The 15,253-nt window shown below is 40.4% G+C and overlaps 1 protein-coding gene across 9 annotated transcripts in view; it reads right to left on the minus strand.

Annotated features, from left to right (window-relative positions):
- The window catches only part of PLD5 (phospholipase D family member 5), a 240,039-nt gene that overhangs the window by 49,758 nt on the left and 175,028 nt on the right, over positions 1 to 15,253 (minus strand). For all 9 annotated transcript variants that reach the window (XR_016021545.1, XR_016021548.1, XR_016021549.1 and 6 more), the window contains one exon: positions 1,645 to 1,772. Coding sequence is in view for 1 of the 9 variants with exons in the window: in XM_019746839.3 (XP_019602398.3) it covers positions 1,645 to 1,772 (128 nt within the window). In the remaining 8 variants the exon portion in view is untranslated. The remainder of the gene's footprint in view (positions 1 to 1,644; positions 1,773 to 15,253) is intronic.

A 15,253-nucleotide genomic window follows, 5' to 3' on the forward strand; every position in this document is an offset into this window, starting at 1 on the left:
CATATACATTTTATTCAAGCCTGCAGCCTTTCTGCAACCCACCCAGGGTTGCTCTCCTCCAAGGACAGTCTCCAGGGACAGCTGGCAAGAAGGACCCTTCACCCTCTCTCTCTTTATGGGGATATTCAGAGTGCTTAGCGCTTCAGGGGTTTTGATGAGAAAAAAAATTCCGAGATGTTCCAAATTAAATTACAGCAGCCGGAGAGTGAAAGAGACAGAACAGTCAGTTTGGACCAGTTAACAAAAGACTGCTCACATTCCTGTATGTCTGTTGGAACTTTGGATTAATTTCCAGGTGGCTATTTCTGAGATTATTCTAAAGACAGGACAGCAGGTGTCATAAAACCCCAGGAGCCTTTGCTTCTTAATGAACTGGCCAGACTTGCCCACAACCCACCCAGGGGAGCAAACACTTCTTCCATGGACACTGCACCTGTGCCAGAACTGCCCTGCATCCCCTAATTCCACACCCCCTCCTTTGTCTACCTCTAATGTAAATTCTTTCAGAACTGCTTACATCCTTCTCCGCCCAACTCGATGTATAAAAAAATTTGACAAGTGTAGGACGGCGTGTGTGTCTTTTCACCTAGCGCTGCTGCCGGTGGTTCAGAGCCCGTATGTCCCAGGACCTGGTCTTTCTTGCTAGCAATGGCCTAATAAATCCTTTCCTTTAAAAAAGACTTTCAGCCATGGCAGTTAAAGTTTGTTGTTTAACAGTTTCCTCTCCATGCATTTTTGATGGGTCATGAAATAAGTTTATTTCTTAACCCCGTATTCCACTTACCCCATACTTAAGAAATATCATGATAATCCACTTAGGTTTTTAAAAGTATAACTTTGCTTGCATCTTCACGCTGAAGGGGAGAAATCTGACAAATTCCCTCTGTTGATCTCCCCCTCTCATAATGCAATTCAGGGGCTGAGAACAAACCAGCCATGGGACCAGGTCAGAGAACATGTTTCTAGTCAGACCTGGAGGCCCCAGCTCCATGCCATGCCATCGTGGAGAGGCTGCAATTCTCCAGTTGCTACTGAGAATGACGTTAAACGAATAAGATGGCGTTGACTAGTCCTTAGGAAAAAAGCTTGACAAGCTCTGAAACAGAGAGCTGACTTCTGGAGCTTACCCCCTCCATCCTCTGACTCATGGACAGCTCTGGTCTTTTCTATAATATGAAGGGAAACGAGGTACCACGTAGGAATGCAGAAGGAAGGACAGAACATAGGATGGCTTTGGTGCTTCAGGGGAATAATCGGAAATAACTCGCCCCTTATCCTTACTCTGCTGCCTTTGCCATATTTCAAGTGGAGAAATTGTCGCATTTCACAATGATGATGCATTTCAAAAGGAAATAGTGTCCAAACGATTCTACAGGTCATGTATGAACATTTAAAAGATCAGCCTACTTTCCTACAAAACAAACAACAAAAAAACCAAAGACAAAGGAGTGATCCTCCAGCAGAGAAACCAATACTTGAATGCCTGTGCCTTGTCTAAGGAAAGGAGTAAAAGGAAATAAAGGAAATAAGCTTGCTCTAAAATGTGGAGAAAAATATCGTGAAAGCTCAACAATTCAAACCTCATGCAGAAGGAACGCACAGAACGTCAGAGCCTGTCAATCAGTAATATCGCATGGAGAGTACCTGTCCCAGGGACCGCCAGTCCAAACCGGCGCTGCCGATGTATACGTGCTGCTTGTCCACAATCCAGAAGGAGGACTGCAGCCGGCCCTTGTTGTAGGCGGTCATGTTCATATAGGTCACCTCGGCTCCTAGGAGTTCAAAAAGAGCCCGTCAGCCGCTGTGTCAAGGCCCTCAGCTCGCAATCAGTCATCTACCAACAGCAGTATTTATGGTTTGCATTGATCACAATTTAAGGAAGCCAAATATTTACGTTAGTTTGGTGCACAGAAGGCCCTGGAGGAGTTCCTTGGTTCTTGAAAAGAAGACAGACAAAGAGAAAAAAGGAGCTTTTTCCTACAGAGCTGCAGAGGAGGCTCTGCATAGTGATAAGAGATGGCTTCTCAACTTAGATCTGACTCAAATCCAGATGGTGAGACACATGTACCGTCCTTTCTCTTCCACTTCTTCTGGAATAGTTTTCACACAATTTTGGAATCAACAAAAGATCAGCTATGTTTATATTACAGCTCTCCTCAACGAGAAATTGGCCACCTTCTACACATTATTTTCATCTTTTATCCTTTCACTTGTCTTTACTTCTTTGTTTTCCTTTTCGTTATTTAATTTTGATTTGGTCTCTTCCTGCCTTTTCTTTATCCAATAGCTCTTAATGTAAGCAATAGTGATTCAAGCCTTATAACAGAACTTTGAATGGTTAACTAGGTCACCCAGACTATTGTTAAAACAAACAAACAAATAAAACAACCTGCATTTAAGATCTGAATTTAACCACCTGTTCTAAGTATGACGTGCCATATCCATTGTCAAGCTCTTATGTATTGCCATCTCAGGACTATGCACTTACAACTTCTCAGAAGGAGCATATAGTACACTGAATGCAAAGCCATTTAAATAAATTTCTGCTAAACGTCCATTTCTTTAAAATTCAAGACCTACATGCATATATTTAATGAACTACGCTATTCTGTCTTAAATATTCAATATCAATAAAAAGGATATATTCTGGTGGCCCACTTTATTGTCAGGATCTTCATTCCCAGAGGAAGACATAATATCGTAAGCAGAAGGATACATTCCAAGACATCACAAAGGAGGGGGAGTGATTTACACTATAGACTTAACCTGTGATCCTTGAGAAAATGTAAACTATGCAGCAGGGTTCTTGTGGGAGGATGAAAAGAGAGGCTGAGGTTGGGAGAAGATCTGAGGAGAAGTGAGCATCCAGGTAGGCTTTCCTATGTGGGCGAAGCCAGTTATTTATCCTAGAAGGGAGGGGGGATGTTCCTCGACCTCCAGCCATCCTAGATAGTAACACCGAGGAATAGCTACAGGCCTCAAAGGAGGCACAGCTGGGTAGAGCCGAATCTCAATGTCCTAAGTAGGTAGTTACCATGGCAATTATGGAGAGACCCAAATCTGCATGGAGGGAGTGTTGTGCCCCAGAGATACAGCTGCAAGTGCTTCTGTGGGGTGCAGCATTTGTCTTTGAAGACTGGACTAGTTTCCTATAGCTGCCTCAACAAGTACTACAAGCTGGGTCGCTTAAAGCAACAGAAACTTATTCTGGCAGTTCTGGGCAAAGTGTCGGCAGGGTCCTGTAATGCTCCCTCTGAAACCTGCAGAGGTGACACTGTCCTTGCCTCCTAGCTTCTGGTGGTGGCCATCAACCTTTGTCATTCCTTGGCTTGCGGTGGCATCACTCCAATCTCCAACTCTGTGGACACATGACGTCTTCTCCCTGTGTGCCTCTCTTTTGTCCTCTTCTTATGAGGGACACTAGTCACTAGTCATGTTGGGTTAAGGGCCCACCTCACTATAATATGACTCCATCTTAAGTACTGTTTGCAGCAATCCTATTCCCAGACACGGTCACATTCTGAGGTACTGGGGTTAGGTCTTCAGCTAGTCTTTGGGGGATACAATCCAACCCCTAACAAAGATCACTTCTTTAGGTATATAAATGCTGAACAACTATGGTTATACCCCGGAAACTAATATAATATTGTATGTTAGCTATATTTTTAATAAAAATCTTTAAAAAATAGTTTTGCCTGTAAACAGTCTGTCATGTGACGCTGGCAGCAGACTCATGTATTTCCTGTTTACCGCATCTCTTATTGCATCATTTCTCATGTATTTGATTTAATCTCACGTTCTTTTGTACAGGAACATGCTGGAAAGGCTCGTAGCCTGGGAACAATAGGCCACACCATACAGCCTGGGTGTGTAGTAGGCTGTACCATCTAGGTTTGGGTTAGTCCACTCTATGATGTTTTCACAACGACGAAATCACCTAATGACGCATTTCTCAGAATGTAAGAGGCCCATGACTGCTCATTTTGATCAGAAATAGATTTGCAAATAATATCAGCTATTTGTTGAACAGTAGTTATCATAGCAGGATACTTATTCCAATATAAAGTTGCTAAGAATTCCTTATCATTTCCATTTTGAAGCTCCAGAAATGTGTTGTTCTGCCTAGATTAATATGAAACTCATGTTCTCCAAATAGAATACTAGAGATTTTGAAGATTAGCATTGGGTGTCCACATACACTTATACATAAGGAGGATAGCTGTGGCAGAAATGAGCAACTTACAAGACATCTGGTTGAGGAAATTAATGTTTAATTCCAATGTAGATAAAAAGTGTTTAATTCTACCTATGCTCAGATTTGTATAACCCAGATGTAGCTCCTATATATGTAGCAGTTCTCTTTCTTTCTGTCTCTCTCAGGAGAGAAACACAATCTTCACAGGGTATTTTTGTTAGTTGATGTCACACATAGTTTAGATGTTCACTGTTTCTTCCTGGCCAACAGCCTGCGGACTGGGACAATCTAGGTATCATGACTCTATTTAGTCTCTTTTTGTCCACAGCTGATGAACTAAATGAAGACACCTGACCTACGCTGAACCAATAAAATTTGTCCTTTTGGGACTTCGCTATTGAGTCACAAAGTAAGTTAATTAAAAGAAGCTGTGCTGAACAGTCATCTATAAACGAAGTTTGCCACGACTGTCCAAGTCCCCACAGATGAAGGATAGGAGAAGGCAAGTTAGAGAGACAGAGAAAGACAGCGAGAGAGAGAGAGAGGGAGAGAGAGAGAGAGAGAGAGAGAGAGAGAGAGACAGAGACAGAGACAGAGACAGAGACAGAGACAGAGACAGAGAGAGAAAGAGATTCAGAATCAGGTATATAAGGAGAAGAGATAAAAGGAAAATTTCCTCCAAAGAGAGTAAAGTAACAAGTGAGGCAGTGGTGGGACAGAGTCTATGGCTGTCCTGTCCCCTCAGATCAATGTCACTTCGTACCTTCAGTTCCCCTAAATCTTTAGAATGAATTACTTGTTATTTAAGCTGGTTTTGGAGGGGTTCTGTTTCTTTAATGGTATTAATCAGATAATATTGTACTTCATTTTGTGGATACATAATTCTAGATGTCCCACAACCTTTATGTATTTTTAAAAAATATTTCATTAAAAATATTCAGTTCTAGCCTGAAAACTCATGCAGCTTTTATCAAAGACCCAGTTGCACAAATTGCATAATTAAACGTTTCAAATTTTGAACATTTAAAATAAACATCCTGTCAAACACTCATCATAACGACACCAAAGTAAATATGCTAGTACCTTGTAGTTAAAAAGTGGAAAATAAAGTTCCATATTCCCTGAGCATCATCATGATGAAAATAAACAAATTCTACCTCCAAGTTTATTTCCAGAAAGAGGCCTGAGGAAAGCATAGTATCAACAGCTTTAATAAATGTCATGAGTTAACATTTATGGATTCAAGAGAATATATGGAAGTTGTAACTACATTAGGAAGCACCATATACAAATGGACACCTGTGAACCTTCCACCCTTGCCAAAATCTAAAACCATACTGTCATGCAGGGTGTCATGTGGGGTCTCTGGTCCCGCTCCCCACATAAGAATGCAAGACATGGTGAGGCCAAAAAGGAACACCCACGGAGCCATAAGTAGGGGAGTCATATCACTATATTCTCGCTGGCGGCTGGGTTGGAGACACAGGAAGCAGGAGCCACACTATCCGCAACCTGCCGTCCACTTCTCCCTGCCAAACAACCTCACTTGCTAGCTGCAATCCGCCATGCTAACTGCAATCCCCCCTTGCTAGCTCAGCCACCATCTTCTTGCTAGCCCCCATTTTCTGCTAGCGTAGCCACGGCAGTTATATTAGTGGCCAATGGCTCACTGGTTACAGCTGACGGCCAACTAGCCACAGCTGATGGCCATCCAATCACAGTTGATGGCCATTTACTACCCGAGCGAGCACCTTTCCACGTGAGAGCAAGAGCCTGGGAACTGCATTTCTGGCTCTGTCCCACACATACCAATCTGACTAGAGAAGTGCTTTCCAATCAGTGGCAATATTATCTCCTGCCCCTGGGGGACATGGAGTAATATTTGGAGACATTTTTGGTTGTGACAACTGGAGGGAGGAGTCCTATTAGCATCCAGTGGGCAGAGTTCAGTGATACTGCTAACACACAGGGCAGCCCCCACGCTAAAAACTTATCCCGCTCCACAGCTGACAGTGCTAAGGGTGAGAAGTCCTGCCGTAACGTTATATGTGTGTTCATGTGTGATCCCAGATCCCTACCACTTTCCTCTGATGCAACCACCACACTGAATTTAGTGTTTACCATTGTCTCATTTTATAATATTTCATCACGTGTATGTATCCTTAATAGCATTACAAAAATGTTTATCACCAGCTTGAAAACACATTACTAACGAACCTCAAGTGTCTATCAAAGGAAAATGCATCAGCAGTGGTAATTATAGATTTCTGGAAAGGCTTTCAGATCTTTCCTGAAAGCAACGTTTGCAGCCAGAATGTCCCTTCTCAATCAAGTACTCTTTCTTCTGAATATATTAATTAGTGTGAGCAATGAAGAAGGGCACAGTTAGCCATTCTTGGAAGCTGTCATAAAACCAGTATAGCTGAATCAATTTAATTAACAACATTTTGGAATCCATTGGTTTAAAGGTTAAAGGGAATGTCAAAGGGTAAAAAATCACCTGTCATGACATACGAGTAGCTGTGCTTTCAAATCATTCAGTTGGTGATATTCAGAAAAAAAAATTATTTAACCTTTTATTTATTTATTTTAAGTGAGTTTTTCCAGGACCCATCAGCACCAAGTCAAGTAGCTGTTTCAATCTAGTTGTGGAGGGCGCAGCTCACAGTGGCCCATGCGGGGATCGAATCGGCAACCTTGTTAAGAGCACTGTGCTCTAACCAACTGAGCTAAGTGGCTGCCCATGAATAACTTTTTTTATTAGTTTCAGGTGTACAAAGAAACAGGCATTCTTGAGGGTGTTCAAGAAGATATTTTAGAGAACAATCTAAAACAAGAAAATGTTCTTAGAAATTAAAAAGATCCAAAATACAAATTCAATGAAGATAATCTAGGATTGGTAGTGCTGAAAACTGAAATGGTGATCTAGAAGTTCAAATGCACTTACAACCAGAGTGAACATAAAGAAATTGAGATGATTGTTGAAAAGTTGATGCATGAAGAATATATTTGGGGAGCTAATCCCTCAATCAAATTCTCAAAAGGAGCAAAAAGGATCTTTCCAAAAGCAGTAAAAAAAGATAAATATAAGCAATAAAGGGTATGAAATTAGAGGGTTGGATAACGATATTAAAAATCCAATTATGTAGAGAGAACCAAAATCAGAGGGGAAGAAATTATAAAATAAATTATAAAGCAAGATTTGCAAGAAGTGAAGGACGTAAGTTTCTAAATTATAAAACCTTACCAATTGCTGGGCAAGAAATTTAAAAAGACCCATACACATATGTTTTCAGAGCATTGCTGTGGGGACAGAGCCCCAAAGTGCAGTTTCCAGGCTCTCGGCCTCACGTAGAAAGGTGCTGGCTCAGGTAGTAAATGGCCATCAACTGTGATTGGATGGCCATCAGCTGTGGCTACTTGGCTGTCAGCTGTAACCAGTGAGCCATTGGCCACTAATATAACTGCTGTGGCTACGCTCGCAGAAAAATGGGGGCTAGAAAGAAGATGGTGGCTGAGCCTGCAAGTGGCGCAGTGAGGGTTGCAAACAGTGCGGCTTCTGCTTCCTGTGTCTCTAATCCAGCCGCCAGCAAGAATATAGTGGTATGACTCCCCTATCTATGGCTCTGTGGGTGTTCCTTTTTGGCCTCACCATGTCCTGCGTTCTTATGTGGGGAGCAGGAGCAGAGACCCTGCCGGATTTGCCTGCATGACAAATGGTGCAGCGAGCATGGACCCCCGCACAACAATTGCAGATAAACAAGATTCTAAAAGTTTTCAGAGAGGCAACAAACATATAAAGATTGTTTGTGTAACATACAAAGATTACTAGTAAATCTGAATTATACCAGATATTTTAACAGTAACAATGAAAACTAGGAAACAGTCTCAGGGGAAATAAGTTTTATATCTAACACAGAGTGAGGATAAAATAAACACCTTTTCAGATACGAAAAGTCTTAAGTCCAGCCTCTGTCAGAAAGTTACTGAAGAATGTGCTCCACCATAATGGGGTGGGGGGAAGGAAAAAGCATAGAAGACTCTAAAGACAGAAGCCAAGTGAACACCCAGCATGATGGTGAGGGCAAGTCCCCCTCCAGGCAACCGACCAAGAGCTTGTGGGACAGTCCTCATCTCATGCAGGGTGTCAGGCGGGGTCTCTGCTCCCGCTCCCCACATAAGAATTCAGGACATGGTGAGGCCAGAAAGGAACACCCATGGAGCCATAGATAGGGGAGTCATACCACTATATTCTCGCTGGCAGCTGGGTTGGAGGCACAGGAAGCAGGAGCCACACTATCCGCAACCTGCCGTCCACTTCTCTCTGCCAACCAACCTCACTTGCTAGGGGCAATCCGCCCTGCTAACTGCAATCCATGCTTGCCAGCTCAGCCACTATCTTCTTCCTAGCCCCCCATTTTCTGCTAGCGTAGCCACGGCAGTTGTATTAGTGGCCAATGGCTCACTGCTTACAGCTGACGGCCAACTAGCCACAGCTGATGGCCATCCAATCACAGTTGATGGCCATTTACTACCTAAGCCAACACCTTTCCATGTGAGGCCGAGAGCTTGGAAACTGCACTCCTGGCTCTGTCCCCACACCTCAGACTGGAACATGAAGGAGGCAGTCCAGGAAAGACCTCTAAGAAAAAGCAAATACGATGAATACACTGATGTGTCAGACCATGTTAAGGTTATATGTTGTAGTGTTTTGAAATGATTTAATAGGCGGTGCATACAATCATCAACTAAAAGGAAAAAAAAAGGTTGTACAAAAAGAAACGTGATTGTTGTACATAGATGAGTGGTTAATAATAGTGTAAACAGTAAAATAATAATTTAACCAAACAAAGAGGATAGACCTATAGTGGGAGGACCGGGGAAAGGAAGCATATGCTTGTAGTGGGTGGGGGGTGGCAGAGAGGGGAAGGAACAGTAGGAAAGCGATAATGTTTCATAATGCCACAGTAAGTCAACAGGCGATATTTGAAACAAAAACTAAAGAAATAGCAATATAAATAGGTTCCATCAAAAAAGGTAATACCAGAAGAAACAGCTAAAAGTAAGAAAAATTGCCACCTTTGTGAATTATGAATTAGAAGGAGGTTGACATAAGTCAGGCAGCTCCTTTTGTTAATACAAGCATCGTGGTAGTTTTTGATATTTGATTTTTATGTATTACTTTATCAATATATAAATTAAAAAGATACATAAATGGAAATACCTTAATACAACATGGGCTAATTACCAAAATGCCAAACAAGTTCCATTTTAATGGTGAAATTATACAGATATTTCCATTATAATTAGGAATAGATAGTAATTATTCACTATTATTTAATGATTAAAAAATTATATTAAAAATGAGAAAACCATAAATAATGGAACAGAAAATTCTCGCTGCTGGTGATTTGAACATTATACCTAAAAAACACAACAGAGTATAGCAAAAACATTCTTGAATTTAAAAAGATAAGGTGGTCTAGATAAAAGTTAAAACAACCTTTTCTCTGAAATATCAATATTTGGCTAGAAATTGGAATTTTAAAAATCCATTTACATAATCAAAAAGGTATAAACACATACAAAGTTATAAAAACCTTACTGAAGAACTTACAAATCTAGACAAATCGGAAAATATTCTAAGGAGTGGGTGTGTATGTATGTATATGAAACTATTTGGAAGTCTTCTCACCCTGATGTTAAAGGTACTTATTTCTGAAGTGAAAATTTGGATACTTTTATTTTTATGTTTGTATTTCCCTGATTTTCTGAATTTTAAAAAGTGAACATGTTATTTTTATAGTCATAAAAAAAGAAACCATATAAATAGCTCTTAAATGAAAAAAAAAAAAAAAAAAGCGAGATGTAGCATTTTCTCTCTAGTGCCAAATAAATGCCATCAGTGTTTCATACCTGCTTTTATCACACTTTGACGGGGAAAAATATGAATCTAGAACATAAAATATAGTATATTGCCACTATGGTATTTTCCCCTGCTTGAGTGTATGTAATTGATAGGAAAAAATCATTAGATCTTAATATCTTCAAGGGCTTGTTCAAGTTAGTTCAAGAGAAGATAAGCCCTCAGCTCATTACGAAAAGAGAAAACATGATAACACTAATCAACATGATTACAAACAATGCTTCCGCATATTTGTATAGTACTTTATTTTTTATTGCAACGAGTGACAAAGGTTACAGAGAATTCAGTCTCTTGGAGGTTGGGAAAAGAGGTACAAAGGCTGGAGCCTCCAGGAAAGTGAATGAGCTGCCTGAATGCACACAGCTAAGAAGTAAGCTGAGACTCTAGGTTTTTCCTTCAAATTCAGGGCTCTCCCTGCCCTGCTGCTCAGAACTGCACAACAATCTGAATTATTCTGACAATCCATGGGGGTGCCACTCTTGCAAATGGTGATAATTTATACAAGTATGTGAAAGGAGACTGACTTCGAATGAGGCCTCTATTCAAAATTCTTCCTAAACAAAAGCATAGGAAAAAGAAGAAAATGAAATGAAAAAAGAAACATGGGAGTTCCTTGAGGGGTAGGGTTTCATTCATTTCTTTAATTCCAGCAAGTAGCACAGTTTCAGGCATGTTTTAGGGGTTTGTAAGCATACAATAACCAATTGAATGAGTGAAGGTGTTGGCAAGCACCTATCACTTTAAAGCCTCGTGTCCCTGTCTATCTCTCTTTCTCCAAATAACTAACCAAAGGGAATCGATGGAAGGAATTTCCAGGGCAAATTCTGAACAAACACATTAGGGCATAAAGGACCCAGCCATGTGAAGAAAATAAGCTAGAAGAAAAATACTCTTTATATGTGGGAGATACGGTTATATGAAACAAAACTTGGTTCCATTCCAAGCACAAGTAAAAACAAAGGAAAATTTAGGCAGTTGGACAGGAGTTACTAACACAACTTAAACAAAACACCCAACACCTCAATTGTTTCTTCCTTTGAAAACCAACAGTTTCAACATTTATTCTTCCTCTTTGAGAAAAAAAATCACAATGTTGTCTTCCATTCCAAATAAGACAGTAATCGGTTTCTTTATATCCCAAATTATCACGGAACTCAGAGGAGAGAGTTTCTTCTTATATTCACGACAGCCAACCTTGTCTTCAAGGACAGGGCTGTAAGTCCTTAAGGGACTCATGGCTGTAAGTCCCCTAAGTTCCCATGAGTTCACCTGCTTAGATGTGCCAGCATCTGACAGTCACTGATTCCTACTCTGGTTTATTCCTTTCTCAGCTCCAAATTCCACCAGTAAGTCTAACCGGAGATGGGAGGGGAGGAAAGGCAGTGGAAGGAAGGCTCGAGAAGAAAATAATTTTATGTAGACCGAAAAATATTCCCAAACTATAAAAACTGAAAACTGGCAGAACTAAAAGGAGACAAGTTTATAATCACAGTTAGAAACTTGTACACAACTCCCTGGATAACTAATAGAACAACCATAAGAAAAAAAATCAATAGAGATAGGGAGATTTGAACAATTAATAAACTTGACCTAAGTAACATATATAGAACACTACAACTAACAAATGCAGCATACATATTCCTTTCGAGTAGAATGGAATGTTTGCCTAAATAGACTATATGCTGGGCCATAAAGTCAACCTTTAACACAGTTCAGAGCATTTAAATATTATAGAGTATATTCTCTGGCTATAGTGAAATTCAGTTAGAAACCAGTAACAAAAAGCCAACTAGAAAATCTCCAAGTGGTTGTAAATGAAACATTTCATTATTCCAAGTAATGATGGGTCAACAAAGATCTCAATGGAAAATACAACTTTAAAAATTGTATCATAGTAACGAAATATCAGTATTTGCAGAATGCAGCTAAAGTAGTGCATAGAGGTCTTACAGGTAATATATTAGACAAGAAGAAAAGCTGAAAAATCAATCACCTAAGCTTCCATCTCAAGAAAAATTTAACCCCAAGAAAGTAGAAAGGACAAAATATTAAACATAAGAGCAAAAACTAATGAATAAAAAAATGCATTATAGAGAAAGTCAAAGCCAAAAGTTGAGTTTTGAAAAGATGAATAATTTCATAAATTCCTGAGGAAAGTGGTCAAGAGAAAAAGGGTGAAGGCAAAACCTAGCAATATCAGGAATGAAAAAAGAACACCATGCAGATATTAGAGACATTAAAGAGACCATAAGAGGATGTTAAGAACAACTGCATACTAATAAATTTGAAAATTTAGATGAAGTAGACAAATACCTTGAAAATTACCTAATTAAGTGACACAGGAAGTAACAGAAAATGAAGTCCTCTCATAGAATGTTGTAGGAATTAGAGGATAATATATGTACCACATTTAGCACTGGTCTTGGCATATGTTCAGTTCTTGATGAATGACTATTATTAGAATTGCTACAGGTAGGAACAGGGTCATGGAAACCCCATGTGGTAATAATTAATAGTGCAGGCTCACAGGCCACTGGCATCATTTTGTATCAGGGGGAATGACATAAGAAACAGCTGTGTGGAATTTATAGGCCAAAACAGATCCCCCTGCACAGATGAGATATAGGAGGAGGAGATGGCAAGGTGGGTGCCCAGTGGTGAGAAAAAGGCAGGGGCAGTTAGAATGTCACACTGACATGAAAATATATGTGGAAAATATACCAGCAACAGTCTTAGAATGAAGGGAATGAATATATAAAGGAAGGATATGTACAACGTTTGTGTTACAGTTCTAACATGAAAACCTGTTCATTTGCCTTAAAAATGATAATAAAAGCCTTAAAATGAATACATAGCTACCTTCGCTCATGGCTTAAAATATTAATTCTTTTGATGTTTCAAAAGTAACTTTTCTTGAGTTTAAAAGTATGACATGTATGAAAGACGAATGCACAAAGAATGTACCTTTTCCTGACCAAACCTATGAACAACTAAATGTATAAAAGGGACCAGAAGATGAAGAGAAAATTCAGGAAGAGATGTCTATTGCCACAGGAGCCTGCTGTCAGTGTAGGAGAGACCAAATCAGTCTTGTCCAGAAATTCAAGTCAGTGAGTATTTATTGAGCATTGGTAGTTCTATGTACACGGCAGGAAATTCAATTCAATTCAACCAACCGAGTGCCTTCTAGTTCAAGGGATGACGGAAGAGGGGCGTGGAGTTTTGGGAACTCTCCCTGTGCTAGCTCCTGTCCATTCTGGATCTTTTGCAGACTGACGCCTCTCTGCCGCCCACAAAAGAAGAAGTCAGAGGCACACATCAGAGCTCTTGGGGATTCTTTCCCTGCCTGAGGCTAAACAAGTGATTTAGTACATCCTGACATTATTCTGTAAAAGACTCAATAGAGCTTTTTCTGTTTTAATCTGAAACACCATTCACATCCCATGTACTTCTTGGATTGTAAAACTAATATGTAAGTTCCTCCAAACCATGATGTTTTTTGAAAAGCCGATGTACGCGTATTTCCATTTCCTGGTTTTGATGTGATTGAGGAGACACAGGATCAGCTGTTCTGTGTTCCTTAAAGCTCCCAAACTCCTAGACCATTTTCCAAGTCTCACAACAAATTTAGATTGAACATGTTCTCTATTTGAGATGAAATATATGCATATTTTATATGACGTGGCGTGTCAGCCTGTGGTTGTGCATGGACTGTCTTGGGATATACAGAGAAAGCTCATCAAAGCCATTCTTTATGATAGCATGGACATACCCTCCATTTGCACCCCTCTAACGTGTAGTTTAATATGATGGTGTACCCCTACAAAGGCGCTTGACTAGGAGGCACTTAAGCTACCCCAAAGTACTTAGACTGTGGCAGACTTGATCCAGTAAGGACTGGTCCCTGATCGTGGAAACAGGAGACACACGTGGTGACAACCAGGAGGCAAAAGAAAGCATCATCAAATGAAGTTATAGAACATGTGACGCGGATTAGATACTGATAGGAATTCCTACATGGGGAAAACTCACTGTGTACTTAAGATAGTAAGAACAGATTCACCTTGCCAAGTGTGGGCTTTAATGAGTGCATATACACATAAGTCTCTTATAGAATCAAGGGTTAGAGACCAATTAAGCAGATGAGTATAACCAGGGTGTGATTGCCGCCTGCCATCAAAGAGTAAGGTGTTGGGAGTGTCGCTTCTTTTTGGAGAATGGGCTGCTAAAAATTGAGTATAGCTCACCATTGTTCTGTGATTTCAAGAGTCAAGACACCAGTGTCTCATAATGCCTTAGCAGCTGGTCATCCCGTCTGTTGGATGCATATAAACTTCTGAGCAAGGAGCTGTCCTGGCTCAAGACATCTTTTCCCAAGTGTGGTCTCAGGAACAACCAATCAGAAAATAAAGTTCTAGCTGAAATTCCACATCAGAATGAGATGACTACCAAACTTAGAAATTCAAATGGAACTCAGAATCTTCATCAAACTTGCCCTGTGCCCAGCACTGTGCCCTGTGCCCCTCCCCCTCCTTCTATCCATGTAGGTCCTGCCGCTGGCTTGTATCTTAAGGCAGTGTTTACAGAATTGACGACCCACCCCTTCCTTCCTTGACAGCATTTCTCCTCCATAAAATACGCTGAACTTTTTGGAAAAATACCTATCGTGTGCCAGGTACGGTGTTAAATACTTTATATGGGGTATCTCATTCACATTCAGGACAACCCTATGCAGGAGTTCTTATTATTAGCCCAATGTAGAAATCAGGAGACTTAACTTTTGAGAGGTTAAATAACTCACAGAAGTCACCCAACTGGCAGACCAGGGCCACAGTTCTACTCTAAAATCTGAGCTTTTAGCCTACACCCAATACTAATGTAGAAAAGACACCACAAACACATGCTATACAATCTGAACCTTTTCCCATGTCAGGGGCTATTCTCCCTCAATTTGATTTCTGAAGAATGATTGGCATTCCATCATGTGGCTGACCCACAGTTTACACACTCAATCTCTTTCTAGTTTTAGGAACTATGCTGCAGTGCACATATGTGTACGTAATCTTTGTGACCATACCTCTGAGCAGCTGTGGGGGTAATCAGAAGGTAACAGGCTTGGAGAAGAGGGGAGG

Source organism: Rhinolophus sinicus, chromosome 6, assembly GCF_057876585.1.
Source record: "Rhinolophus sinicus isolate RSI-liver-muscle chromosome 6, RSI-T2T, whole genome shotgun sequence".
Lineage (NCBI taxonomy): Eukaryota > Metazoa > Chordata > Mammalia > Chiroptera > Rhinolophidae > Rhinolophus > Rhinolophus sinicus.